Source organism: Hyperolius riggenbachi, chromosome 7, assembly GCF_040937935.1.
Source record: "Hyperolius riggenbachi isolate aHypRig1 chromosome 7, aHypRig1.pri, whole genome shotgun sequence".
NCBI classification, from domain to species: Eukaryota; Metazoa; Chordata; class Amphibia; order Anura; family Hyperoliidae; genus Hyperolius; species Hyperolius riggenbachi.
The window spans coordinates 117,982,963-118,009,268 of NC_090652.1; the positions used below are offsets into that span (position 1 = coordinate 117,982,963).

General features: G+C 49.5%; 1 protein-coding gene across 1 annotated transcript in view; it reads right to left on the reverse strand.

Moving 5' to 3' along the window:
* The window catches only part of LOC137526102 (parvalbumin beta-like), a 235,394-nt gene that overhangs the window by 60,192 nt on the left and 148,896 nt on the right, over nt 1-26,306 (reverse strand). Inside the window, exon 3 of the mRNA XM_068247318.1 lies at nt 3,480-3,541. Coding sequence (XP_068103419.1) covers nt 3,480-3,541 — 62 coding nt within the window. The remainder of the gene's footprint in view (nt 1-3,479; nt 3,542-26,306) is intronic.

Genomic DNA, 26,306 nt, shown 5'->3' on the forward strand with positions numbered 1-26,306 from the left:
GAACATTTAAATGTGACAAACATGCAAAAGAATAAGAAATCAGGAAGGGGGCAAATAGTTTTTTACACCACTGTACATTGAATGTGTCATTAGACATTATGTTTAAAAAACAAACCTTTCCTTCAGCCACCGGAACTATCGGTTTGGCTTCAGGGCGGATCTTTTGAATGGTAGCCTCTTAATCTGTGTTATTGAGCCAGCAGGCTTCTTCACTAAATTTGACTTGCCCCGGCAAACACAGGCCCCTCTGTGAGAATTGCCAGCATGATGACAACTCTACTTGTTTCACCTCCCCGTCTAGCACCAAAAAATGTTGACATCTCAGGTCATGGTGTAAGACATGTGTTGAGGAAACAGGGGTACCCAGGCATACTACTGGAAAACCTACCTGGGTTTCTCCCTCGGTGGGAACTAAGGAAGTAGCGGTGCATAAAGAAGCATTGCACCCTTTCCATTTGTTTCCCAAGACATCTCGATGCTTCAATGCAAAAGATCCTTCTCCAGAAAAATCGATAATCCTCTCCTTGTCCAATCTCAGTTGTACAGGATCTTTTAGCCTCTCAATGACAAAATATGTCTCCAACTGTCCTGATTGGATCTCTTCCCCCCTTATGTCCTGAGGCAAAATGTGTACCTGAGGTCGGGAAGACTGTACTCTCTGCAATCTTTCAATTAACGCAGTCCAAATCATTGAGGCTTACATAATACTTAACTTATAACACTTATCAAGCCAATTTGAGTTCCAATAATTAGTTCTAAAGGTTTTGGAATCAATAAAGTGACAACAGTGCAAATTTATGCACCTGCTTAATTTTATTTAAACAATTATTGCGCACTTTCTGTAAATCCAATAAACGTCATTTCACTTCTCAAATATCACTTTGTGTGTCTCCTATATGATATATTTAAATGCCATTTTTATTGTAACAACCGTCGATTTATACAGGAAAATCATGACAGTTAACAAACTGCCCAAACTTTTGCATTCCACAGTATACATATATATATATATATATATATATATATATATATTTATATATATATATATTTATATATATATATATATATATATATATATATATATATATATATATATATATATATATACACACACACACACACACACACAGGTGTAAGTTGGGGGGGGGGGTGTCCCAGGCGAGTGTTATTGGTCAGGGGGCGGCTAGTAATTGTGGGCCTTGGGCGGTAAAAAGAACAAATCCGGCTTTGCTAGCCTTGTGCAAGAATGGGTCCCTGCTGATTGCTGACCAGAGGCCACTGCTACTGTTTTCACTGACCCATACTCTGTCTTTGGTCCTCAAACTTTGGGTGGTCCTGCAAAGGCTGTTGACCTTCTGTAACTTTCAGTTTACAGTGTATTTTCCAGTGTCTTTGTAATTGTAATATTCAGAAATGTTTATTTTGGGACTGTATTTTAGATCTAAAATAAGACCCAATTTGATTCCCATTCAGTATCACCACAAAATTCCTTTGGTGAGCCATCCCATTGATAAATCTCAACCAGAATAAAATATGGGAGGTGAAAAAAGAAAAGTAATTTGAAAAGATTATTGTGTCCCCATCACATTGTCCCCAAGCTGGTGGTAATACCTAACTAGGGATGAGCAAGAATATTTCTGGCAATGTCGCAAAAATTTCCTTGAGCTTTAAGTGGTTCCACAAATTTTTGTCAAAGCTAATTTATGAATTTCATTTAAGTCAATGGGATAACTTTAAAAGTTAATAGCAAATCTCCTATAGAACCACCAAATGTGCTAGGTATGTGTAGAACTGTGGCAACAAGGGAACATTCCAAAATAACTTTTCAGAAGATCACAGATAAGTGACAGTAGTCAAATCAAAAGTTTGATGGACAGCGTATAAAAGGCAATGGAAACATTAGGCCATAAAAAGGGGAACCTGAGATTGAGAAACATTGGTCCTATGTGTCAACGCAGGCCACTAACAGCAGTCACTACCATCAAAACAGCAGGAGACAGCATTTCTTGCTGGCATCATAAACTGCATGACATCTGGACTGAATGAACCTATAAAGGTATGTAAAATTAGTGTGGCGACATTAGGCCCAAGGATGGAGGACCAAAGACAGAGCATGGGTCTGCAAGAGCAGTAGCAGTAGGTGGCCTCTGGTCAGCTATCACCAGGAAGACCGCATTGGTGACTGGAATGGAGAGCTGGGTGTGGTGCACTGTTAAGGCCATCTGAAAGTGTATAATACAAGTTGTGTGAATGGAGGGCTGAAAGGCAACTGCAGCAGGAGTAGCAGGAGCACATAGTGGGTCTAATGTGGACCACATTACTAGCTGTCAGCATGAGCTTGGTGGACTGCATCAGCAAAGCCACCCAGAAGTGTACATATAATCAGCATCAATAGAGTACTGATATTGACAGATGGTGACAGCAACAAGAGGAGGCGGAGGGCTCTGAGACAGAGCATATAGACTGCATTGATAGCTGACAGTGTGTGCTGGGTGCAAAGCATCAGCAACACCACCCAGAAATGTTAATACAAGTTGCAACAATGGAGTACTGAAAGGCAGCAGTAGGGGAAGGAGGTGATGGGCCCTAACATGGAGTGCGGACTGCATTGCCCTAACATAGAGTGCGGACTGCATTGCTAGCTGGCAGAATGAGTAGGATGCACAGCAGTCACCTTGTCATTAACAAATAAGCTGTATTTTTTTGGCTTTGCAACAGTAGAGAGATAAACAGCACTATTCAGCAATAAGGCAAGTGGGAGCTGCGAAGATAGCAAGTTTGTGTAGCAGGTTGACTACATGGTAAAGTTAATTACTTTGACAGTGCTGTTGCAGAACAAAAGTGTTAGAAAGCTATCAATATGGAGGATGAAACCACTCAAAGAGTTGATTCCACTGTCTTAAACCTATGGGTATGGGACCTCCTCCCTTGGTAAAAAAAATCTATGTTGCCTGATAACGATAGATAATAAAATTGAGTACAATCGACTATCATGGTAACTATTTACAAATTATTTCCCTTCCGTATAGGGGTTTTCTATGTTATTTATGTTCCAATTTCTGGTAATGCTTTTGTTACCATCTAACCAGGGAGGTTAAATAAATCGGGCTGGGCACCCCAGAGGAGACGTAAGGGGCACCCCAAACATATATCCCTAATGACGCGCCTGCGGATGACCAATAAAGGATTTATTTCATATCCACAAAGAAGTGTGGAATACTTAATCTCAAAAGTATTTATCAAATCTAAAAAGGCTTTATATGCTATTTATACGTGTTGCTCTTGGGTAGGGATGGCCCTGCTTAGGATAATTCATGGAGAAGCATGCGATCCGTTTGATAAACTGATAGATTTGTAAGGTTCTTAATCTTGCATTGCAAGCTGTATAAAAAGTGTGTATCAGTCAATCAGTTGGTGTGCATTGCACTTTGTATTCACACTTAATCTGGATCTGACTTAACAGTTTGGTGGTAACTTACTTTTTACGCTTTTCAATGCATTATCGATGTTGTGTTGATTGAAAAAAATGGCCATAGACATTCTGTACAATAAAGAGGAAAAGATTGAGATTATATCAGTATTTTTTTTTTTTTTACTTCTTCCTGTGAAACTCTCAGTTAAAGGAGAACTGAAGTAAGAAGTATACGGAGGCTGACATATTTATTTCCTTTTAATCAATACCAGTTGCCTGGCAGCCCTGCTGGTCTATTTCTCTGCAGTAGTATCTGAATAACACCAGAAACAAGCATGCAGCTAGTCTTGTCAGATCTGACTTTAAAGTCTGAAACGCCTTATCTGCTGCATGCTTGTTCAGGGGCTATGGCTAATGGTATTAGAGGCAGAGGATCAGCAGGGCTGCCAGGCAACTGGTATTGCTTAAAAGGAAATAAACATGGCAGCCTCCATATACCTCTCTCTTCATTTCCCCTTTAAGTCATATTATTCCCAACCAATGATGATTGGCTACATCACTGCGCTCTTTGAGTTGGGATATTGGATCACATCATGGTTGCATTAACAAAAAAAACAAAACACAATACTTGAAGCACAAAAGAAGGTGAAGAAATATATAATATTCAGTAAGAAATACTGTATATTTTATTTATTTGTATTCTCTATTTCTTAGTTTTCAATGTTTCTCCGTCGTCTGCATAGTACTGTAAAGAACAACTGTAAAGAGAGAGGTATATGACGGCTGCCATATTTATTTCCTTTTTAACAACACCAGTTTCCTGGCAGTGCTGCTAATCTCTTTAGCACAATAATGCCTGAATAACACCAGAGACAAGCATGCAGCTAATCTTGTCAAATCTGACAATAATGTCAGAAATACCTGATTTGCATATGCTTGTTTGGTTTATTGCTAAAATCATTTAAGGCAGAGGATCAGCAGACCTGCCGGGCAATTGGTATTGTTTAAAAGAAACTAAATATGGCAGCCTCCATAGTCTCACTTCAGTTGCCCTTTAAATACTATATGTGCTCAATGTTAACATATTTATGCAATGGTATATCCTACTCAGCTTGAGACTGTTTAATATATGTTAATTAAATCAAACCATTTGGCCAACAACTAAAGCCTGGTACAAACATCCAATTTTGATTGCCAATGTGGTCAAAATAGTATGTGTGTATGCACCTTAGTCTGTGTTTTAGATTTTAGCCTCTTATGTTATTAAGTTGGACACCCCTGGCCTATGCTGCAAGTAGCTGATTTCATATTTGATGATTCAGTAGCAGTGGTGCTCAGCAGAGCTCGAATATTCGAGTAGCTCGAATATTCGAGCTCTTTTCCAGCTATTCGAGCTCGGTATTCGAGCTCCGAATAGCTGTAGCTATTCGAATGGGCTATTCGAGTACACTCGAATAGCCCATTCACTATTCGAGCTATTTGAGCAAAACAGCGCTATTCGAGCTCGGTACCGAGCTCGAATAGCGTCATAGCCCAGATTGATGTCCTTAGAGCCAATCAGAGGGCTCCCAGGCCCTCTGACGGCAGCCAATCACAGAGGGGGACCCTGGCCAGCCCCTACCCTATAAATAGCGGCCGCCATGTTAGGTTTCTCCGTGCTTGCCTGAGACTTGTACAGAGAGAGAGTTGCTCCTTTGTGCTTTGGCTTAGCAAGAGCTCTATTGTGGTCATTTACCTAGCGTTTTTGCTCACATACACCTCCTATACACACCTATATTGTTGTTAGTTAGTTAGACATTGTATTTTAGTTAGTAGCTTTTGTGTTACACAGAGACAGGCCAGCTGCTGCAGGCTTACAGCTTTAGGCCTCAGGGCCTTGCCTGTGTGGGCAGCTGTCCTCCTGTCCTCTGTTTATTTCTCTCTATTCTATACCAGTATTTCTGCTGTCCTTTACTACTGATTGTATTAGTATTGTAGTTATATACTGTAACTGTACTAGGACACTCACTGTCACTGTTCATAGGCTACTAGCTGCTCCTGCGTGTGTGCACTCACTTTCTGTGTACACACTACACACACTCTATTTCCTTCTGATAACTGATTGATTATTGTAATTGATTATTGTAATTAGTTAGTTGTACTTACTGTTACTACTTACTGTACTAGGAGTCTAGGACACTCAGTCACTGTTCATAGGCTACTAGCTCCTGCGTGTGTGCACTCACTGTCTGTGTACACACTACACACACTCTATTTCCTTCTGATAACTGATTGATTATTGTAATTAGTTAGTTGTACTTACTGTTACTACTTACTGTACTAGGAGTCTAGGACACTCAGTCACTGTTCATAGGCTACTAGCTCCTGCGTGTGTGCACTCACTGTCTGTGTACACACTACACACACTCTATTTCCTTCTGATAACTGATTGATTATTGTAATTAGTTAGTTGTTTGTACTTACTGTTACTACTTACTCTTACTGTACTAGGAGTCTAGGACACTCAGTCACTGTTCATAGGCCACTAGCTCCTGCGTGTGTGCACTCACTGTCTGTGTACACACACTACACACACTCTATTTCCTTCTGATAACTGATTGCTTATTGTAATTAGTTAGTTGTACTTACTGTTACTACTTACTCTTACTGTACTAGGAGTCTAGGACACTCAGTCACTGTTCATAGTCTACTAACTCCTGCGTGTGTGCACTCACTGTCTGTGTACACACACTACACACACTCTATTTCCTTCTGATAACTGATTGATTATTGTAATTAGTTAGTTGTTTGTACTTACTGTTACTACTTACTCTTACTGTACTAGGAGTCTAGGACACTCAGTCACTGTTCATAGGCTACTAGCTCCTGCGTGTGTGCACTCACTTTCTGTGTACACACTACACACACTCTATTTCCTTCTGATAACTGATTGATTATTGTAATTGATTATTGTAATTAGTTAGTTGTACTTACTGTTACTACTTACTGTACTAGGAGTCTAGGACACTCAGTCACTGTTCATAGGCTACTAGCTCCTGCGTGTGTGCACTCACTGTCTGTGTACACACTACACACACTCTATTTCCTTCTGATAACTGATTGATTATTGTAATTAGTTAGTTGTTTGTACTTACTGTTACTACTTACTCTTACTGTACTAGGAGTCTAGGACACTCAGTCACTGTTCATAGGCTACTAGCTCCTGCGTGTGTGCACTCACTGTCTGTGTACACACACTACACACACTCTATTTCCTTCTGATAACTGATTGCTTATTGTAATTAGTTAGTTGTACTTACTGTTACTACTTACTCTTACTGTACTAGGAGTCTAGGACACTCAGTCACTGTTCATAGTCTACTAGCTCCTGCGTGTGTGCACTCACTGTCTGTGTACACACACTACACACACTCTATTTCCTTCTGATAACTGATTGATTATTGTAATTAGTTAGTTGTTTGTACTTACTGTTACTACTTACTCTTACTGTACTAGGAGTCTAGGACACTCAGTCACTGTTCATAGGCTACTAGCTCCTGCGTGTGTGCACTCACTTTCTGTGTACACACTACACACACTCTATTTCCTTCTGATAACTGATTGATTATTGTAATTGATTATTGTAATTAGTTAGTTGTACTTACTGTTACTACTTACTGTACTAGGAGTCTAGGACACTCAGTCACTGTTCATAGGCTACTAGCTCCTGCGTGTGTGCACTCACTGTCTGTGTACACACTACACACACTCTATTTCCTTCTGATAACTGATTGATTATTGTAATTAGTTAGTTGTTTGTACTTACTGTTACTACTTACTCTTACTGTACTAGGAGTCTAGGACACTCAGTCACTGTTCATAGGCTACTAGCTCCTGCGTGTGTGCACTCACTGTCTGTGTACACACACTACACACACTCTATTTCCTTCTGATAACTGATTGCTTATTGTAATTAGTTAGTTGTACTTACTGTTACTACTTACTCTTACTGTACTAGGAGTCTAGGACACTCAGTCACTGTTCATAGTCTACTATCTCCTGCGTGTGTGCACTCACTGTCTGTGTACACACACTACACACACTCTATTTCCTTCTGATAACTGATTGATTATTGTAATTAGTTAGTTGTTTGTACTTACTGTTACTACTTACTCTTACTGTACTAGGAGTCTAGGACACTCAGTCACTGTTCATAGGCTACTAGCTCCTGCGTGTGTGCACTCACTGTCTGTGTACACACACTACACACACTCTATTTCCTTCTGATAACTGATTGATTATTGTAATTAGTTAGTTGTACTTACTGACTGTTACTACTTACTTACTTACTGTACTAGGGACACTCACTCAGTCACTGTTCATAGGCTAGCTCCTGCGTGTGTTTGCGCGTGCGTGCACTCACTGTCTGTAGTGTACACACACTAAATTTACTTGTGATTACTACTGATTATTGTAACTGCTAGTTGTACTTCCTGACTGTTACTACTTACTTACTGTACTAGGGACACTCACTCAGTCACCTCACCCACCAACCCACTCCATTAAAGTACCCCACTTTTCACCCGCCCTTTTAAAAAACTTTTGTCTATACGCCCAAAACATCGAAGATGTCTGGAAGTGGCAGCCAGCGCGGTTTGGGCAAGGGGAAGGGCAGCAAGGGAATCAGGAGGAGAGGGAGCAGCATTGTGGCAGGCCGCGGCCGCGCCACCATGCACAGTTCCGCAGCAGCAGCAGCAGCGTCAGTGGCTAACATTCCTCCCATAGCCACTGGCCGTGGACGCCTTGGGCGCCGCCCAGCAGGAGCATCTGCAACTCACGCTGCAGAGACACAGCAGCAGCAGCGTGTAGCACCTGCTCCGATTTTCCTCCAGCCGGGTCGGAAACGTCCCATTGAGGAAAAGCATGCAGACACTGTGGTGCAACTCATGACGGAGGATGAGCAGCCCGCCATAAGCTCTGCATCCGAGGCCTCCACCCTCACCACCACCACCACCACCACCCCTGTTCGCAGCAGCCGCCCAGCAGGGTCTGGGGAGGAGGCCAGTTCACCGTCACAAGTTGGCGACCTGTCACTCAGCAGTATTTTTAACCCAGGCACCATCAGGGTATTGTCTGCTGTTGTTGGCGATTTTGAGGAGGAGATGCTGATGGGCACTTTGGGGGATGAGGGATTGGACAGCAAGACTGTGGCGACAGTCAAGCAGCCCATCCATGCATCAGGAGAGGAGTTTGGGGGGTCATCATCCCAGCAGGACATGTTTCAGGAGGGGGAGGATGATGATGACCCGGTGACAGACAGAGACTGGGTGCCACCACCTCCAGGGGATGTCGTCCTCAGCAGCTCTGAGGAGGAGGAGGAGGATGCTCTTGTGGGCCTTGCAAGGAGGCGCATCATTGCAAGCATTGGCAGCAGTAGGCAGGTCCCACAGCCTGCTGGTGTCTCAGGCTCAGCAGCAGCAGCATCTGCCAGTACCACCACCAGCCGCACCCAAGCCCCCCCCCAACCACCACAGGGAGACAGGCAGCAGCGCTTCCATGCCGTAGGGGGATGTTTCTGTCACCAATCTGGCGATATTTCACCATGCCCACTGTGTACAGCAAGTACGCCACTTGTAACCACTGTCAGCGGAAGTTGAGCAGAGGTGCAGACCCCTTAAAGTTCAGCACCAGCTCGCTCATCAACCACCTTGCTGCGAAACATTTCCACCAGCATGAGGAGTTCCAGAGGCTGAAGGCATCTGGTGCTGGCAGTGGCACCACACCCATCACTGCACAGCCTTCAGCAGCAGCAGCAACAGCAGCCACCCGCCCTCCTGCTCCTCCAGCAGCACCAGCAGGAGTGCGGAAACGCACTGCTCCTCCCCCCTCTGCAACTCCTGCCGCCGACACTGAGGCCTGTTCTGGCAGCCAGTCCTCAGTGGCCTCCTCCGCTGTGTCTGCTGATTCCAGTGCCAGCAAAAGGCCACGCCAGAGCCTTTTGAGCGAGTCCTTCCAGGGGGTGGTTAGGGCTCTGCCTCCCAGCAGCCGTCGCGTGCGGCAGCTGAACGGCTTGCTGGCACGGGCCATGTGCTCCCAACTCCTGCCGTACACGCTCGTGCAGGAGGGGAGCGACATTCGTGCGCTGCTTGCTTGCGCAGCCCCAGACTGGCAGCTACCCAGCAGACACTTTTTCTCCCGCAAGGCCATTCCTGCACTGCACCGCTTTGTGATGGCCAATGTGGAGCGAGGGCTGGAGCACGCGGTTGGTGAAAGGGTCCACGTCACCATGGACTCCTGGAGCAGCCGCTTCGGGACAGGCCGCTACCTGTCCTTCACTGTCCACTGGGTCAGCTTGGTGGAAGGGGGTGAGGATGGGAGAGCAGCAGCGGGCACAGCAGCAGCAGCAACACAGTGGGTGGTGCCACCCCGCAGGGTCAGGGGAACTGCAGCAGGTTCCTCCGATCCTCTGCCATCCTCCGGCACACCTGGCCAAACCCCCCGCCTCAGCAGCAGCGTGAAGGCCCGCCACTGCCAAGCGCTGCTGCACTTGGTCAGCCTTGGGAAGACCAAGCTGACGGCAAACCATGTGTTGGCCAAACTCCAGGAGCAGGAGAGGATTTGGCTGACCCCCAGAGGCCTCAGAGTCGGAGAGGTGGTGGCCGACAATGGGGCCAATCTGGTTGCCGCAATAGACAGGGGAAACCTGACCCACATCCCCTGTCTTGCCCACGTGCTGAACCTGGTGGTGCAGAAGTTCTTGCGCACCTACCAGGGGATGGGCGAACTGCTGGAAACGGCAAGGAACGTTGTGCGTCACTTCCGGCGCTCGGCTGCAGCCTGTGCGAGCCTGGAAGACGTGCAAAAGGAGCTGGATCTGCCACGCCATCGGCTGATCCTTGACGTTCCGACTCGCTGGAACTCCACCCTGGCGATGTTGGAGCGTCTGGTTGAACAGAAGCACGCTGTCAACCAGTACCTTGCCCTGGCCACTGTTTCCGCCGCTCAGAGAAGGGACAAGACCAGCGTCCCCGATGATGACTGGAGGCACATGCAGCAGGTGTGCTTAGTGCTGGCTCCCTTTCTGCAGGCCACTAACATGGTGAGCAGGGACCATGCTATGGTCTGCGAGTGGGTGCCCCTGGTTTGTCTGCTGAACAGGGCCCTCGATGCTTTGCTGGAACAGGGAGCGGCAGCCTTGGACCAGCAGGAGCGGCAAGCAGCTGCACAGTCCACCTCTGAGGGGGAGGAGGAGGAGGACTTGGTGGAGGTCCCTGACCTTGCTGCTGATGAGGGGGAGCAGCACAGTGCAGCTGAGTTGGTGCGGGGGTGGAGAGAGGATGAGGCTGACGAGGCAGAGGAGGAGGATGAGGACAGCAGCACTGCCGTCGATGTGCCAGCAGACGTGGCCCGCCTCTTCCCAATGGCAGCGCACATGCTGACGTGCCTGCGCAGAGACCCCAGGGTGATCCAGATGAAGCAGAGGGAGGACATCTGGATCAGCATGATGTTGGACCCACTCCTCAAGGGGAAGTTGAGCCAGTTCCTGCCGCCTGCAGGAGGAGACCCAGCGCAACAAATAAGGAGCTTGCAGCAGGCCCTTGTTGAGCGCTTGGAGGAAGCCTTCCCCCAGCCTTCCACCCCCACTGTCCAGCAGCCAGCACAGAGGCAGCAGCAGGTGCCTGCATCCAGCAGCAAGCGCCCCACAGACCTGCTGTCTCTCAGCCACGAGCTCTACAGGACTGTAGAGGCTCCGGCAGCAGTGACTAGAGAGGAGGTGCATGCAGCAGCATCCTCCACCGGTCACAGCCAGCGCCTGACCCGCATGGTGGCTGACTACATGGGGTCCTACAGCAGGCTTGACAGCGATGCCCCTGTTGATCCCATGGAGTATTGGGTCAAGTGCCTGGAGATCTGGAGCGAGCTGGCGCAGTACGCCCTGGAAGTGCTGTCCTGCCCCCCTTCCAGCGTGCTGTCCGAGCGCTGCTTCAGTGCAGCTGGTGGTGTGGTCACCGAGAAACGCTCACGTCTGTCTCACAAGTCTGTGGACAGACTGACGTTTCTCAAGATGATCCAGGCGTGGGTGGAAGGCGAGTTCCTGGCCCCTGTTGTCGGCGAGAGGGGGACATGAACTGGCTAAGAACCATCGTTAATGTGCCTTACCACCCTTTACCACCTCCTGGCTCCTGCTCACTAAGCCAGCCTGGTTCACTTTGACTATTACGTCGCCTGCAGCCACACATTTTACACCTACAGTGGGCTGCTGTGTACTGCCCTTCTGCTGTCTGTCTGTGTTTCCCACTGCCAGGGTACACAGATTTACCTTCTGCTGCCACTCTGCCACCAGCTATTACGTCAAACAATAGCTATATATCTGTGTAATTTGTTTTACAAACAAAACCAAAAAACCATTAAAAAAAAAAAAAGGTTTAATTTTTCTGAGGTGCCCGGGTTGAAAACTGTGTTGTCCCAGTTGTGTATTGGACACGATGTGGGCTGCACGACCGCTGTCTGGGACCTCCTGTTGTGTTCATTTACGGCCTGGTATCACCGCTAGGTACCAGGGCTATTATGTCACGCTGCCTGCCTGCTGCCACACTCACACTACTCCTCCATTCCTCCTGCTGCTGCTGTCTGTCTGTGTTTCCCACTGCCAGGGTACACAGAATTACCTTCTGCTGCCAGTCTGCCACCAGCTATTACGTCAAACAATAGCTGCACACATAATTACTCCTCCATTCCTCCTGCTGCTGCTGCTGTCTGTCTGTCTGTGTTTCCCAACGCCAGGGTACACAGATTTACCTTCTGCTGCCACTCTGCCACCAGCTATTACGTCAAAAAATAGCTATATCTGTGTAATTGGTTGTAAAACCAAAACTACAAAACCATTACAAAAAAAAAGGTTTAATTTTTCTGAGGTGCCCGGGTTGAAAACTGTGTTGTCCCAGTTGTGTATTGGACACGATGTGGGCTGCACGACCGCTGTCTGGGACCTCCTGTTGTGTTCATTTACGGCCTGGTATCACCGCTAGGTACCAGGGCTATTATGTCACGCTGCCTACCTGCTGCCACACTCACACTACTCCTCCATTCCTCCTGCTGCTGCTGCTGTCTGTCTGTGTTTCCCACTGCCAGGGTACACAGATTTACCTTCTGCTGCCACTCTGCCACCAGCTATTACGTCAAAAAATAGCTATATCTGTGTAATTTGTTGTAAAAACAAAGCAAAAAAAACCAAAAAAATAAAAAGGTTTAATTTTTCTGAGGTGCCCGGGTTGAAAACTGTGTTGTCCCAGTTGTGTATTGGACACAATGTGGGCTGCACGACCGCTGTCTGGGACCTCCTGCCTGCTGTGTTTATTTACAGCCCTGGTATCACCGCTAGGTACCAGGGCTATTATGTCACGCTGCCTGCCTCATTAACTGCCTGCTGCCACACACTCATCCTCCTCCTCCTGCTGCTGAATTTACCTCATGCTGTCTGTGTGTTTCCACTGCCAGGGAGCACATACAATGGCGCTTCCAACATGCGTGCGCCACCAGCTATTTGTTACGCTCAAAAATAGCTGCATTTCTTTAAAAAAAAAAATTTGAAAAGAGAAATAAGTGAAGAAGAAGACGATATAGAAGAAGATGAAGAAGATGAAGAAGATGAAGAAGAAGAAGATGAAGAAGAAGAAGAAGAAGAAGAAGGAGAAGAAGATGAAGATGAAGAAGAAGATGAAGAAGATGAAGAAGATGAAGATGAAGAAGATGAAGAAGATGAAGAAGAAGAAGATGAAGAAGAAGAAGATGAAGAAGAAGAAGATGAAGATGATGAAGAAGAAGAAGATGAAGAAGATGAAGAAGATGAAGATGAAGAAGATGAAGAAGATGAAGAAGAAGAAGATGATGAAGAAGAAGAAGAAGATGAAGATGAAGAAGAAGATGAAGATGAAGAAGAAGATGAAGAAGATGAAGAAGAAGATGAAGAAGATGAAGAAGATGAAGAAGAAGATGAAGAAGATGAAGAAGATGAAGAAGAAGAAGATGAAGAAGATGAAGAAGATGAAGAAGAAGATGAAGAAGATGAAGAAGATGAAGAAGAAGAAGATGAAGAAGAAGAAGAAGATGAAGAAGATGAAGATGAAGAAGATGAAGAAGAAGAAGATGAAGAAGATGAAGAAGAAGATGAAGAAGATGAAGAAGAAGATGAAGAAGAAGAAGATGATGATGAAGAAGATGAAGAAGATGAAGAAGAAGAAGAAGACAATATAAAAGAAGAAGAAGATATAGAAGAAGATATAGAAGAAGAAGATATAGAAGAAGAAGATATAGAAGAAGAAGAAGAAGAAGATATAGAAGATAAAGAAGAAGAAGAAGAAGTATATACAGTACTGAACAAATTTCTGGACACAACTTCTCTTTTCAACTTTTTTTTTTTAAAGGAACATCCCCACATAATCACTTGCTGTTGTTACTTGGAAAAAAAGAGGTTTCTTGCATCATTCACCCTCAAAACAAGTGTTGGAAGCTATTTAAGGCCATTTCGAATAGTCAGCTCGAATAATGAGCTCGAATACCGACTCGAATAGTGAGCTCGAATTCCGAGGTCGAATCGAATAGTAAAAATTATTCGACTCGAATATTCGACTGACCTCGAATAATTTACTATTCGAATTCGACCTAACTCGAATTTTGAAAAGGGGTATTTGAGCACCACTGTTCAGTAGTAATCCCCTGGGTATTTTCAAGATAGTCTTATAAATATTTTGTGGTTTTCTTGCCATCAAATGACTAGATGGTGTCCTGTGAAGCAATAAGCACTTGATTTTGTTTTACCTTACTATAGATTTTGTTTGAATAATAAGCAATGTCTGTAGTGTGGCAGAAAGACCACATTATACTGAATAGCAGAATGAGTAAGCATCAAATTTAGGAAGCAACATTAATAGAGTCTCACCTGGAAACGGGTCTGTAGATTTCTTAGTATCCTTAGATAGAATAAATTAATTTATATTTCTTAGTATGGTATGGTGTATTCTGATATAGATTTCTTAGTATGATATGGCGTTTTCTGATGTAGATTTCTTAGTATGGTATGGAGTATTCTGATGCAGATTTCTTAGTACGGTATGGCATATTCTGATGTAGATTTCTTAGTATGGCATGGAATAGTCTGATGTAGATTTCTTAGTATGGTATGGAGTTAACAGTATGTATACTCCCCTTAGGTGGAGTGCAGATCATACATCAAATCTAATTTATAAAGTCACTCATCATTTAGTTTACAGTGACATAACAATTACCAAATATAATGATCCCATAGTTAATGTAAAACCGATGTAGCAATCAGAGATGTGTAACTACAGGGCAAAGTCATTTTCTTGTCTCAGGATGCCCTGCTATGGTTTACAGAGAAACACATTTGTGCATGTGCCCACATGTTGCTCCCCATTTTCAAAATGCTCCTCCATATGCAGGTACCCTTTTTCCATGCCCAACAGCCCCTGTGGGCAGCAGTTACCCTGGGCCAGGGCCTATGTGTCCTTGAGAAGGTATCATATAATCATGAGTTGTCCATGTATAAAAGCTTCTATACTAGGGATTCAGAGAAACTGACAAATATATGGTTGGGGGAGTCACACATCCTCCCAGCAATCCTAAACTTTCATTCATCATTTATCTTATTTGCCAGGCTCAACATACCAAAATAACTTTATGTTTTATAGCTTTGCCTTACTTTGTCAGACAAAAATGCAAAGCATGTTGTTTGATGGGAACCACCATTTTGCTTCCTTCAAATTCTGTAAAAGATATATTCAGCATAGCGCATGATTCTAAGCTATATGTGACATTAAAGAGACTCTGTAACAACAAAAACCTCCCCTGAGGGGTACTCACCTTGGGTGGGGGAAGCCTCCGGATCCTAATGAGGCTTCCCACGCCGTCCTCCGTCCCACGGGGGTCTCGCCGCAGCCCTCCGAACAGCCGGCGACTGTGCCGACTGTCAGTTCAATATTTACCTTTGCTGGCTCCAGCGGGGGCGCTGTGGCGACTTTCGGCACGGAAATAGACGGAAATACCCGATCTCCGTCGGGTCCGCTCTACTGCGCAGGCGCCGGAAACTTGCGCCTGCGCAGTAGAGCAGACCCGACGGTGATCGGGTATTTCCGCCTACTTCGGCGCTGAGAGGCATCAGAGCGCCTGCGCAGGAGCCAGGAAGGTAAATATTGCGTCACGGCTGTACGGAGGGCTACAGCGAGACCCCTGAGGGACGCAGGACGGCGTGGGAAGCCTCATTAGGATCCTGAGGCTTCCCCAACCCGAGGTGAGTACCCCCCAGGGGCCGTTTTGTCGTTACAGTTCCTCTTTAAAGGGTTATCACCGTGTCTAAGAGGTATGGAATAAAGACCAAGGAACTCACAAACAGAAGATACAACCAAGGGCTAAAGGTGAATTAAGTCTGAATAATTAGAAGTAGAGATGGCCCAAACTTTTTGCCCGATGAACAGTTCACGACGAACAACGTATGTTCGCGTACGTATCTATTCACAAGCTAATGGCATGTTTGATTTGCCCCCAATACATTATAATGGAGCCAAAAATTTACCTCTCATCCCAAAGTCAGCAGACACATGGCAGCCAATTAGCTATCCCTCCCACCTTGATCGGCCCCCACCTATCAAAAAGCCAGTACAGCAGCCATTTTACAGTCTGACTGTGGCTGATGTGAAGGAGACTAGGGACAGAGCTGTACTGTTGTTAGGGAAAGCATTAGTTAGGCCTGTGTTCTGTGTCCTCAGTGGAGTTTCTTGCTGCTACAGTACCAATTCACCATCTACATAACCCCAAGAGCCCTTCTAAAGGCTGTGTTTTCATCTTCTGATATTGCTGTTCAGTGTGTCCACACAGTGCACTTTAGCTGTAGCAGACAGGTGCAGGCAGGGCAACAGGAAAATGCTAAATATCGTCTATGGGGCGCCAAAGTAGAAATTAGGGCGCCCATTAAATAGCAGTTGCTGGGACCGTGTAATCAAAATTTGTACTTTTCAAAAAAGTTTTGTAACAAATATTGTTTAGAAATTTGTTCTGACTATCGGTTAAACTTATTTTAGCATTAAAAAAAAAAAAAAGAAATGTAGGAATACAATGCGTAAATTGTTTTAAAACTTATTATCTTACAAATATATAGCTTTTTTAATCAACCTTGTTTTCAGAATTACAATGCATAAATTATAGCATTCACATTTCTATTCTAATATATTGTTTTATATATTAACATTACTTTAAGATTTGTTTTTAATGCGTACATTATTCTTAGGCTATTTATTTTATTACAAATATATAGCTTTTTAATTTTTTTTATATTACTGTTATTTTAAGATTTTTAATGTGCCAACTAGTAAAAACAATGATTTGCTTACCTGACATTATCGCTAAAACTCTTTGCGGTTGTTTGTGGTGTGTTAAACGTTGCGTTTAATCTCTCAGTGTGAACCGGGCCTAACCCTTGCACTACCTTATCGCCGTGTACACATGCCGGACGTTTTAAAGCATTTAATTCAACAAATTTAGGAATTTACAGTCAGGTCCATAAATATTGGGACACTGACACAATTCTAACATTTTTGGGTCTATACCAGGGTTGCCAACTGTCCGTGAAAGTATGGGCAGTCCGTACTACAGACAGGGAATTTCCCCTGTCCGTACTTGTCCGTACTTCTAAGAAGGCGTCCGTCTAAAATGTAAACAGCCGCGATCTTGTGTGCGCATGTGCGCACCGCGGCTACAGGCAGCACGCCGGGCAGCTCTGTAAGAAGCCCCAGGCTTCTATTTCCTTATTCCCTCCCGTCCTCCAATCAGCAGTGCTCTTTGTGGTGCTTCTGCCTCTCTCCAGCCAAGAGAGAGCCAGAGAGAGAAGCAGCGGAGAGAGCCTGTCCCCCACACTTCCGTTCAGAGCAGTGCACCACGTGGGTCCAGGACTTCAGGAGGACTTCACCGTCAGAGAGGCTGATTCAATTTCACCCTCAGTCCTCCTCAGTTGCTCTTCCCCAGGCAGCGGCAGCAGCAGGTAGCCAGCAGCACCACTATATATTATAAAGAGTAGGGAAAACTAGCTCCTTGCCATATTGCAGATGGGTGGAGGAACGGACAGAGAGCAGGAGAGATGATAGAGCTCAGCTATGCACAGTCACACAGTTGTTTACATTCAGATCGGGAGCAGATTAGAGACAAGCAGTGCAGCCTCAGTGACATGCTATATCTGAAGAAGCATGCTGTGTCTCCTGAACTAAAAGTGCAGAGCTGTGCAGTCACATCACCTCTCCTCCTGCCGTGTCTGTCTCCCTCCAGCTAGATGTGGGAAGCAGTTACCCTCTATGTGCTGCAAAGGCTGGGATTTGAGTGTATCTGACAGATTTGTGCTCCCCCTTCTACAATCACAACCATACTGTTAAAAATAATGGGACATGATTGAATACACCTGTCTTAGTTTCTGCCCCATTACAATGTAAAATCATCCTCCCTACATAATATACTGTATGCCCTTAACCTAACACGTTTCCATGTGTTTCTCACTTTTTCTCCGGAAGTGTTCTCGCCTCTCTGTCCCATGTGCTATCATCCTCCCCTCCTCTCTCCCTCTGCCCTCCATATAGCTTCTTGCTATCATGGTGTGTGGCAGACCTCTGCAGGGCAGCACTGTGTGTGGCAGATCTCTGCAGGGCAGCACTGTGTGTGGTAGACCTCTGCAGGGCAGCATCGTGTGTGGCAGACCACTGCAGGGCAGCATCGTGTGTTGCAGACCTCTGCAGGGCAGCATTGTGTGCGGCAGACCACTTCAGGGCAGCACTGTGTGTGGTAGACCTCTGCAGGGCAGCATCGTGTGTGGCAGACCTCTGCAGGGCAGTATTTTCTGCGGCAGACCTCTGCAGGGCAGCATTGTGTGTGGCAGAAATCTGCAGGGCAGCATTGTGTGTGGCAGACCTCTGCAGGGCAGCATTGTGTGTGGCAGACCACTGCAGGGCAGCATTGTGTGTGGTATACCTCTGCAGGGCAGCATCGTGTGTGGCAGACCACTGCAGGGCAGCATTGTGTGTGGCAGACCTCTGCAGGGCAGCATCGTGTGTGGCAGACCTCTGCAGGGCAGCATCGTGTGTGACAGACCACTGCAGGGCAGCATCGTGTGTGGCAGCATCATGTGTGGCAGACCACTGCAGGGCAGCATCGTGTGTGGCAGACCACTGCAGGGCAGCATTGTGTGTGGCAGACCACTGCAGGATAGCATCGTGTGTGGAAGACCACTGCAGGGCAGAATTGTGTGTGGCAGACCTCTGCAGGGCAGCATTGTGTGTGGCAGGCCTATGCGGGGCAGCATTGTGTGTGGCAGACCTCTGCGGGGCAGCATTGTGTGTGGCAGACCTCTGCAGGGCAGCATCGTGTGTGGCAGACCACTGCAGGGCAGCATCGTGTGTTGCAGACCTCTGCAGGGCAGCATTGTGTGCGGCAGACCACTTCAGGGCAGCACTGTGTGTGGTAGACCTCTGCAGGGCAGCATCGTGTGTGGCAGACCTCTGCAGGGCAGTATTTTCTGCGGCAGACCTCTGCAGGGCAGCATTGTGTGTGGCAGAAATCTGCAGGGCAGCATTGTGTGTGGCAGACCTCTGCAGGGCAGCATTGTGTGTGGCAGACCACTGCAGGGCAGCATTGTGTGTGGTATACCTCTGCAGGGCAGCATCGTGTGTGGCAGACCACTGCAGGGCAGCATCGTGTGTTGCAGACCTCTGCAGGGCAGCATTGTGTGTGGCAGACCTCTGCAGGGCAGCATCGTGTGTGGCAGACCTCTGCAGGGCAGCATCGTGTGTGACAGACCACTGCAGGGCAGCATCGTGTGTGGCAGCATCATGTGTGGCAGACCACTGCAGGGCAGCATCGTGTGTGGCAGACCACTGCAGGGCAGCATTGTGTGTGGCAGACCACTGCAGGACAGCATCGTGTGTGGAAGACCACTGCAGGGCAGAATTGTGTGTGGCAGACCTCTGCAGGGTAGCATTGTGTGTGGCAGGCCTATGCGGGGCAGCATTGTGTGTGGCAGACCTCTGCGGGGCAGCATTGTGTGTGGCAGACCTCTGCAGGGCAGCATTGTGTGTGGCAGACCTCTGCAGGGCAGCATTGTGTGTGGCAGACCACTTCAGGGCAGCACTGTGTGTGGTAGACCTCTGCAGGGCAGCATCGTGTGTGGCAGACCTCTGCAGGGCAGCATCGTGTGTGACAGACCACTGCAGGGCAGCATCGTGTGTGGCAGCATCGTGTGTGGCAGACCACTGCAGGGCAGCATCGTGTGTGACAGACCACTGCAGGGCAGCATCGTGTGTGGCAGACCACTGCAGGACAGCATCGTGTGTGGCAGACCACTGCAGGGCAGCATTGTGTGTGCCAGACCTCTGCAGGGCAGCATTGTGTGTGGCAGGCCTATGCAGGGCAGCATTGTGTGTGGCAGACCTCTGCAGGGCAGCATTGTGTTTGGCAGACCTCTGCAGGGCAGCATTGTGTGTGGCAGAAATCTGCAGGGCAGCATTGTGTGTGGCAGACCTCTGCAGGGCAGCATTGTGTGTGGCAGACCTCTACAGGGCAGCATTGTGTGTAGCAGACCTCTGCAGGGCAGCACGGTGTGTGGCAAACCTCTGCAGGACAGCACGGTGTGTGACAGGCATGCTGCAGGGCAGCATTGTGTGTGGCAGACCTCTGCAGGGCAGCATTGTGTGTGGCAGACCTCTGCAGGGCAGCATTGTGTGTGGCAGACCTCTTCAGGGCAGCATTGTGTGTGGCAGACCACTGCAGGGCAGCATTGTGTGTGTCAGACCTCTGCAGGGCAGCATTGTGTGTGGCAGACCTCTGCAGGGCAGCATTGTGTGTGGCAGACCTTGTGTGTTGCAGAACTCTGCAGAGCAGCATTGTGTGTGGCAGACCAATGCAGGGCAGCATTGTGTGTTGCAGACCTCTGCAGGGCAGCATTGTGCGTGGCAGACCTCTGCAGAGCAGCATTGTGCGTGACAGACCTCTGCAGAGCAGCATTGTGCGTGGCAGACCTCTGCAGAGCAGCATTGTGCGTGGCAGACCTCTGCAGAGCAGCATTGTGTGTGGCAGACCTCTGCAGAGCAGCATTGTGTGTGGCAGACCTCTGCAGAGCAGCATTGTGTGTGGCAGACGTCTGCAGGGCAGCATTGTGTGTGTCAGACCTCTGCAGGGCAGCATTGTGTGTGGCAGACCTCTGCAGGGCAGCATTGTGTGTGGCAGACCTCTGCAGGGCAGCATTGTGTGTGGCAGACCACTGCAGGGCACCATTGTGTGTGGCAGACCTCTGCAGGACAGCATTGTGTGTGGCAGACCTCTGAAGAGCAGCATTGTGTGTGGCAGACCTCTGCAGGGCAGCATTGTGCGTGGCAGACCTCTGCGGGGCAGCATTGTGCGTGGCAGACCTCTGCGGGGCAGCATTGTGTGTGGCAGACCTCTGCAGGGCAGCATTGTGTGTGGCAGACCTCTGTGGGGCAGCATCGTGTGTAGCAGACCTCTGCGGGGCAGCATTGTGTGTGGCAGACCACTGCGGAGCAGCATTGTGTGTGGCAGACCTCTGCAGGGCAGTATTGTGTGTGGCAGACCTCTGCAGGGCAGCATTGTGTGTGGCAGACCTCTGCAGGGCAGCATTGTTTGTGGCAGACCTCTGCGGGGCAGCATTGTGTGTGGCAGACCTCTGCGGGGCAGTATTGTGTGTGGCAGACCTCTGCAGGGCAGCATTGTGTGTGGCAGACCTCTGCAGGGCAGCATTGTGTGTGGCAGACCTGTGCAGGGCAGCATTGTGCGTGGCAGACCTCTGCAGGGCAGTATTGTGTGTGGCAGACCTCTGCAGGGCAGAATTGTGTGTGGCAGACCTCTGCAGGGCAGCATTGTGTGTGGCAGACTTTTGCAGGGCAGCATTGTGCGTGGCAGACCTCTGCAGGGCAGCATTGTGTGTGGCAGACCTCTGCAGGGCAGCATTGTGTTTGGCAGACCTCTGCAGGGCAGTATTGTGTGTGGCAGACCTCTGCAGGGCAGCATTGTGTGTGGCAGAAATCTGCAGGGCAGCATTGTGTGTGGCAGACCTCTGCAGGGCAGCATTGTGTGTGGCAGACCTCTGCAGGGCAGCATTGTGTGTGGCAGACCTCTGTAGGGCAGCATTGTGTGTGGCAGACCTCTGCAGGGCAGCATTGTGTGTTGCAGACCTCTGCAGAGCAGCATTGTGTGTGGCAGACCAATGCAGGGCAGCATTGTGTGTTGCAGGCCTCTGCAGGGCAGCATTGTGTTTGGCATACCTCTGCAGAGCAGCATTGTGCGTGGCAGACCTCTGCAGAGCAGCATTGTGCGTGGCAGACCTCTGCAGAGCAGCATTGTGCGTGACAGACCTCTGCAGAGCAGCATTGTGCGTGGCAGACCTCTGCAGAGCAGCATTGTGCGTGGCAGACCTCTGCAGAGCAGCATTGTGTGTGGCAGACCTCTGCAGAGCAGCATTGTGCGTGGCAGACCTCTGCAGAGCAGCATTGTGTGTGGCAGACGTCTGCAGGGCAGCATTGTGTGTGGCAGACGTCTGCAGGGCAGCATTGTGTGTGTCAGACCTCTGCAGGGCAGCATTGTGTGTGGCAGACCTCTGCAGGGCAGCATTGTGTGTGGCAGACCTCTGTCTGCAGGGCAGCATTGTGTGTGGCAGACCACTGCAGGGCACCATTGTGTGTGGCAGACCTCTGCAGGGCAGCATTGTGTGTGGCAGACCTCTGCAGAGCAGCATTGTGTGTGGCAGACCTCTGCAGGGCAGCATTGTGCGTGGCAGACCTCTGCGGGGCAGCATTGTGCATGGCAGACCTCTGCGGGGCAGCATTGTGCGTGGCAGACCTCCGCGGGGCAGCATTGTGTGTGGCAGACCTCTGCAGGGCAGCATTGTGTGTGGCAGTTTGCAGGCGTCTGGCAAGGTAAACGGAGGAGGCATTGGGTTCACAGCAGCCCACGGGACTTGACTCCACCTACCCTTAGCTATAGCCAGCGCCCAGCGCACAGTGCTGTTTTATTGATTTCCATTGATTTTAACTTTTTACAATAAAACGCAGTATCACACTATTGGAAGCAGGTCTTCCTGTGTGTTCTTTCCCCTCATCAGCCATCGCCATTCTACTATACTGAGCACGAGGACCTACTTCAACTCGATCAGCAAGGAAGCAGTGAGTTCGTGAGGCGACGGGGGGCCATACACCCCAAAGGCGCTGAATGGTCTTTATCAGACCGCAACATCTGGTGGCAGACCTCTGCAGGGCAGCACTGTGTGTGGTAGACCTCTGCAGGGCAGCATCGTGTGTGGCAGACCACTGCAGGGCAGCATCGTGTGTTGCAGACCTCTGCAGGGCAGCATTGTGTGCGGCAGACCACTTCAGGGCAGCACTGTGTGTGGTAGACCTCTGCAGGGCAGCATCGTGTGTGGCAGACCTCTGCAGGGCAGTATTTTGTGCGGCAGACCTCTGCAGGGCAGCATTGTGTGTGGCAGAAATCTGCAGGGCAGCATTGTGTGTGGCAGACCTCTGCAGGGCAGCATTGTGTGTGGCAGACCACTGCAGGGCAGCATTGTGTGTGGCATACCTCTGCAGGGCAGCATCGTGTGTGGCAGACCACTGCAGGGCAGCATCGTGTGTTGCAGACCTCTGCAGGGCAGCATTGTGTGTGGCAGACCACTTCAGGGCAGCACTGTGTGTGGTAGACCTCTGCAGGGCAGCATCGTGTGTGGCAGACCTCTGCAGGGCAGCATCGTGTGTGACAGACCACTGCAGGGCAGCATCGTGTGTGGCAGCATCATGTGTGGCAGACCACTGCAGGGCAGCATCGTGTGTGGCAGACCACTGCAGGGCAGCATTGTGTGTGGCAGACCACTGCAGGACAGCATCGTGTGTGGAAGACCACTGCAGGGCAGCATTGTGTGTAGCAGACCTCTGCAGGGCAGCATTGTGTGTGGCAGGCCTATGCGGGGCAGCATTGTGTGTGGCAGACCTCTGCGGGGCAGCATTGTGTGTGGCAGACCTCTGCAGGGCAGCATTGTGTGTGGCAGACCTCTGCAGGGCAGCATTGTGTGTGGCAGACCACTTCAGGGCAGCACTGTGTGTGGTAGACCTCTGCAGGGCAGCATCGTGTGTGGCAGACCTCTGCAGGGCAGCATCGTGTGTGACAGACCACTGCAGGGCAGCATCGTGTGTGGCAGCATCGTGTGTGGCAGACCACTGCAGGGCAGCATCGTCTGTGACAGACCACTGCAGGGCAGCATCGTGTGTGGCAGACCACTGCAGGACAGCATCGTGTGTGGCAGACCACTGCAGGGCAGCATTGTGTGTGGCAGACCTCTGCAGGGCAGCATTGTGTGTGGCAGGCCTATGCGGGGCAGCATTGTGTGTGGCAGACCTCTGCAGGGCAGCATTGTGTTTGGCAGACCTCTGCAGGGCAGCATTGTGTGTGGCAGAAATCTGCAGGGCAGCATTGTGTGTGGCAGACCTCTGCAGGGCAGCATTGTGAGGCAGACCTCTGCAGGGCAGCATTGTGTGTGGCAGACCTCTACAGGGCAGCATTGTGTGTAGCAGACCTCTGCAGGGCAGCACGGTGTGTGGCAAACCTCTGCAGGACAGCACGGTGTGTGACAGGCATGCTGCAGGGCAGCATTATGTGTGGCAGACCTCTGCAGGGCAGCATTGTGTGTGGCAGACCTCTGCAGGGCAGCATTGTGTGTGGCAGACCTCTTCAGGGCAGCATTGTGTGTGGCAGACCACTGCAGGGCAGCATTGTGTGTTGCAGACCTCTGCAGGGCAGCATTGTGTGTGGCAGACCTCTGCAGGGCAGCATTGTGTGTGGCAGACCTTGTGTGTTGCAAACCTCTGCAGAGCAGCATTGTGTGTGGCAGACCAATGCAGGGCAGCATTGTGTGTTGCAGACCTCTGCAGGGCAGCATTGTGTTTGGCATACCTCTGCAGAGCAGCATTGTGCGTGGGAGACCTCTGCAGAGCAGCATTGTGCGTGACAGACCTCTGCAGAGCAGCATTGTGCGTGGCAGACCTCTGCAGAGCAGCATTGTGCGTGGCAGACCTCTGCAGAGCAGCATTGTGTGTGGCAGACCTCTGCAGAGCAGCATTGTGCGTGGCAGACCTCTGCAGAGCAGCATTGTGTGTGGCAGACGTCTGCAGGGCAGCATTGTGTGTGGCAGACCTCTGCAGGGCAGCATTGTGTGTGGCAGACCTCTGCAGGGCAGCATTGTGTGTGGCAGACCTCTGCAGGGCAGCATTGTGTGTGGCAGACCACTGCAGGGCACCATTGTGTGTGGCAGACCTCTGCAGGACAGCATTGTGTGTGGCAGACCTCTGCAGAGCAGCATTGTGTGTGGCAGACCTCTGCAGGGCAGCATTGTGCGTGGCAGACCTCTGCGGGGCAGCATTGTGCGTGGCAGACCTCTGCGGGGCAGCATTGTGTGTGGCAGACCTCTGCAGGGCAGCATTGTGTGTGGCAGACCTCTGTGGGGCAGCATCGTGTGTAGCAGACCTCTGCGGGGCAGCATTGTGTGTGGCAGACCACTGCGGGGCAGCATTGTGTGTGGCAGACCTCTGCAGGGCAGTATTGTGTATGGCAGACCTCTGCAGGGCAGCATTGTGTGTGGCAGACCTCTGCAGGGCAGCATTGTTTGTGGCAGACCTCTGCGGGGCAGCATTGTGTGTGGCAGACTTCTACAGGGCAGTATTGTGTGTGGCAGACCTCTGCAGGGCAGCATTGTGTGTGGCAGACCTCTGCAGGGCAGCATTGTGTGTGGCAGACCTGTGCAGGGCAGCATTGTGCGTGGCAGACCTCTGCAGGGCAGAATTGTGTGTGGCAGACCTCTGCAGGGCAGCATTGTGTGTGGCAGACCTCTGCAGGGCAGCATTGTGTGTGGCAGACATTTGCAGGGCAGCATTGTGCGTGGCAGACCTCTGCATGGCAGCATTGTGTGTGGCAGACCTCTGCAGGGCAGCATTGTGTTTGGCAGACCTCTGCAGGGCAGTATTGTGTGTGGCAGACCTCTGCAGGGCAGCATTGTGTTTGGCATACCTCTGCAGAGCAGCATTGTGCGTGGGAGACCTCTGCAGAGCAGCATTGTGCGTGACAGACCTCTGCAGAGCAGCATTGTGCGTGGCAGACCTCTGCAGAGCAGCATTGTGCGTGGCAGACCTCTGCAGAGCAGCATTGTGTGTGGCAGACCTCTGCAGAGCAGCATTGTGCGTGGCAGACCTCTGCAGAGCAGCATTGTGTGTGGCAGACGTCTGCAGGGCAGCATTGTGTGTGGCAGACCTCTGCAGGGCAGCATTGTGTGTGGCAGACCTCTGCAGGGCAGCATTGTGTGTGGCAGACCTCTGCAGGGCAGCATTGTGTGTGGCAGACCACTGCAGGGCACCGTTGTGTGTGGCAGACCTCTGCAGGACAGCATTGTGTGTGGCAGACCTCTGCAGAGCAGCATTGTGTGTGGCAGACCTCTGCAGGGCAGCATTGTGCGTGGCAGACCTCTGCGGGGCAGCATTGTGCGTGGCAGACCTCTGCGGGGCAGCATTGTGTGTGGCAGACCACTGCAGGGCAGCATCGTGTGTGGCAGCATCATGTGTGGCAGACCACTGCAGGGCAGCATCGTGTGTGGCAGACCACTGCAGGGCAGCATTGTGTGTGGCCGACCACTGCAGGACAGCATCGTGTGTGGAAGACCACTGCAGGGCAGCATTGTGTGTAGCAGACCTCTGCAGGGCAGCATTGTGTGTGGCAGGCCTATGCGGGGCAGCATTGTGTGTGGCAGACCTCTGCGGGGCAGCATTGTGTGTGGCAGACCTCTGCAGGGCAGCATTGTGTGTGGCAGACCTCTGCAGGG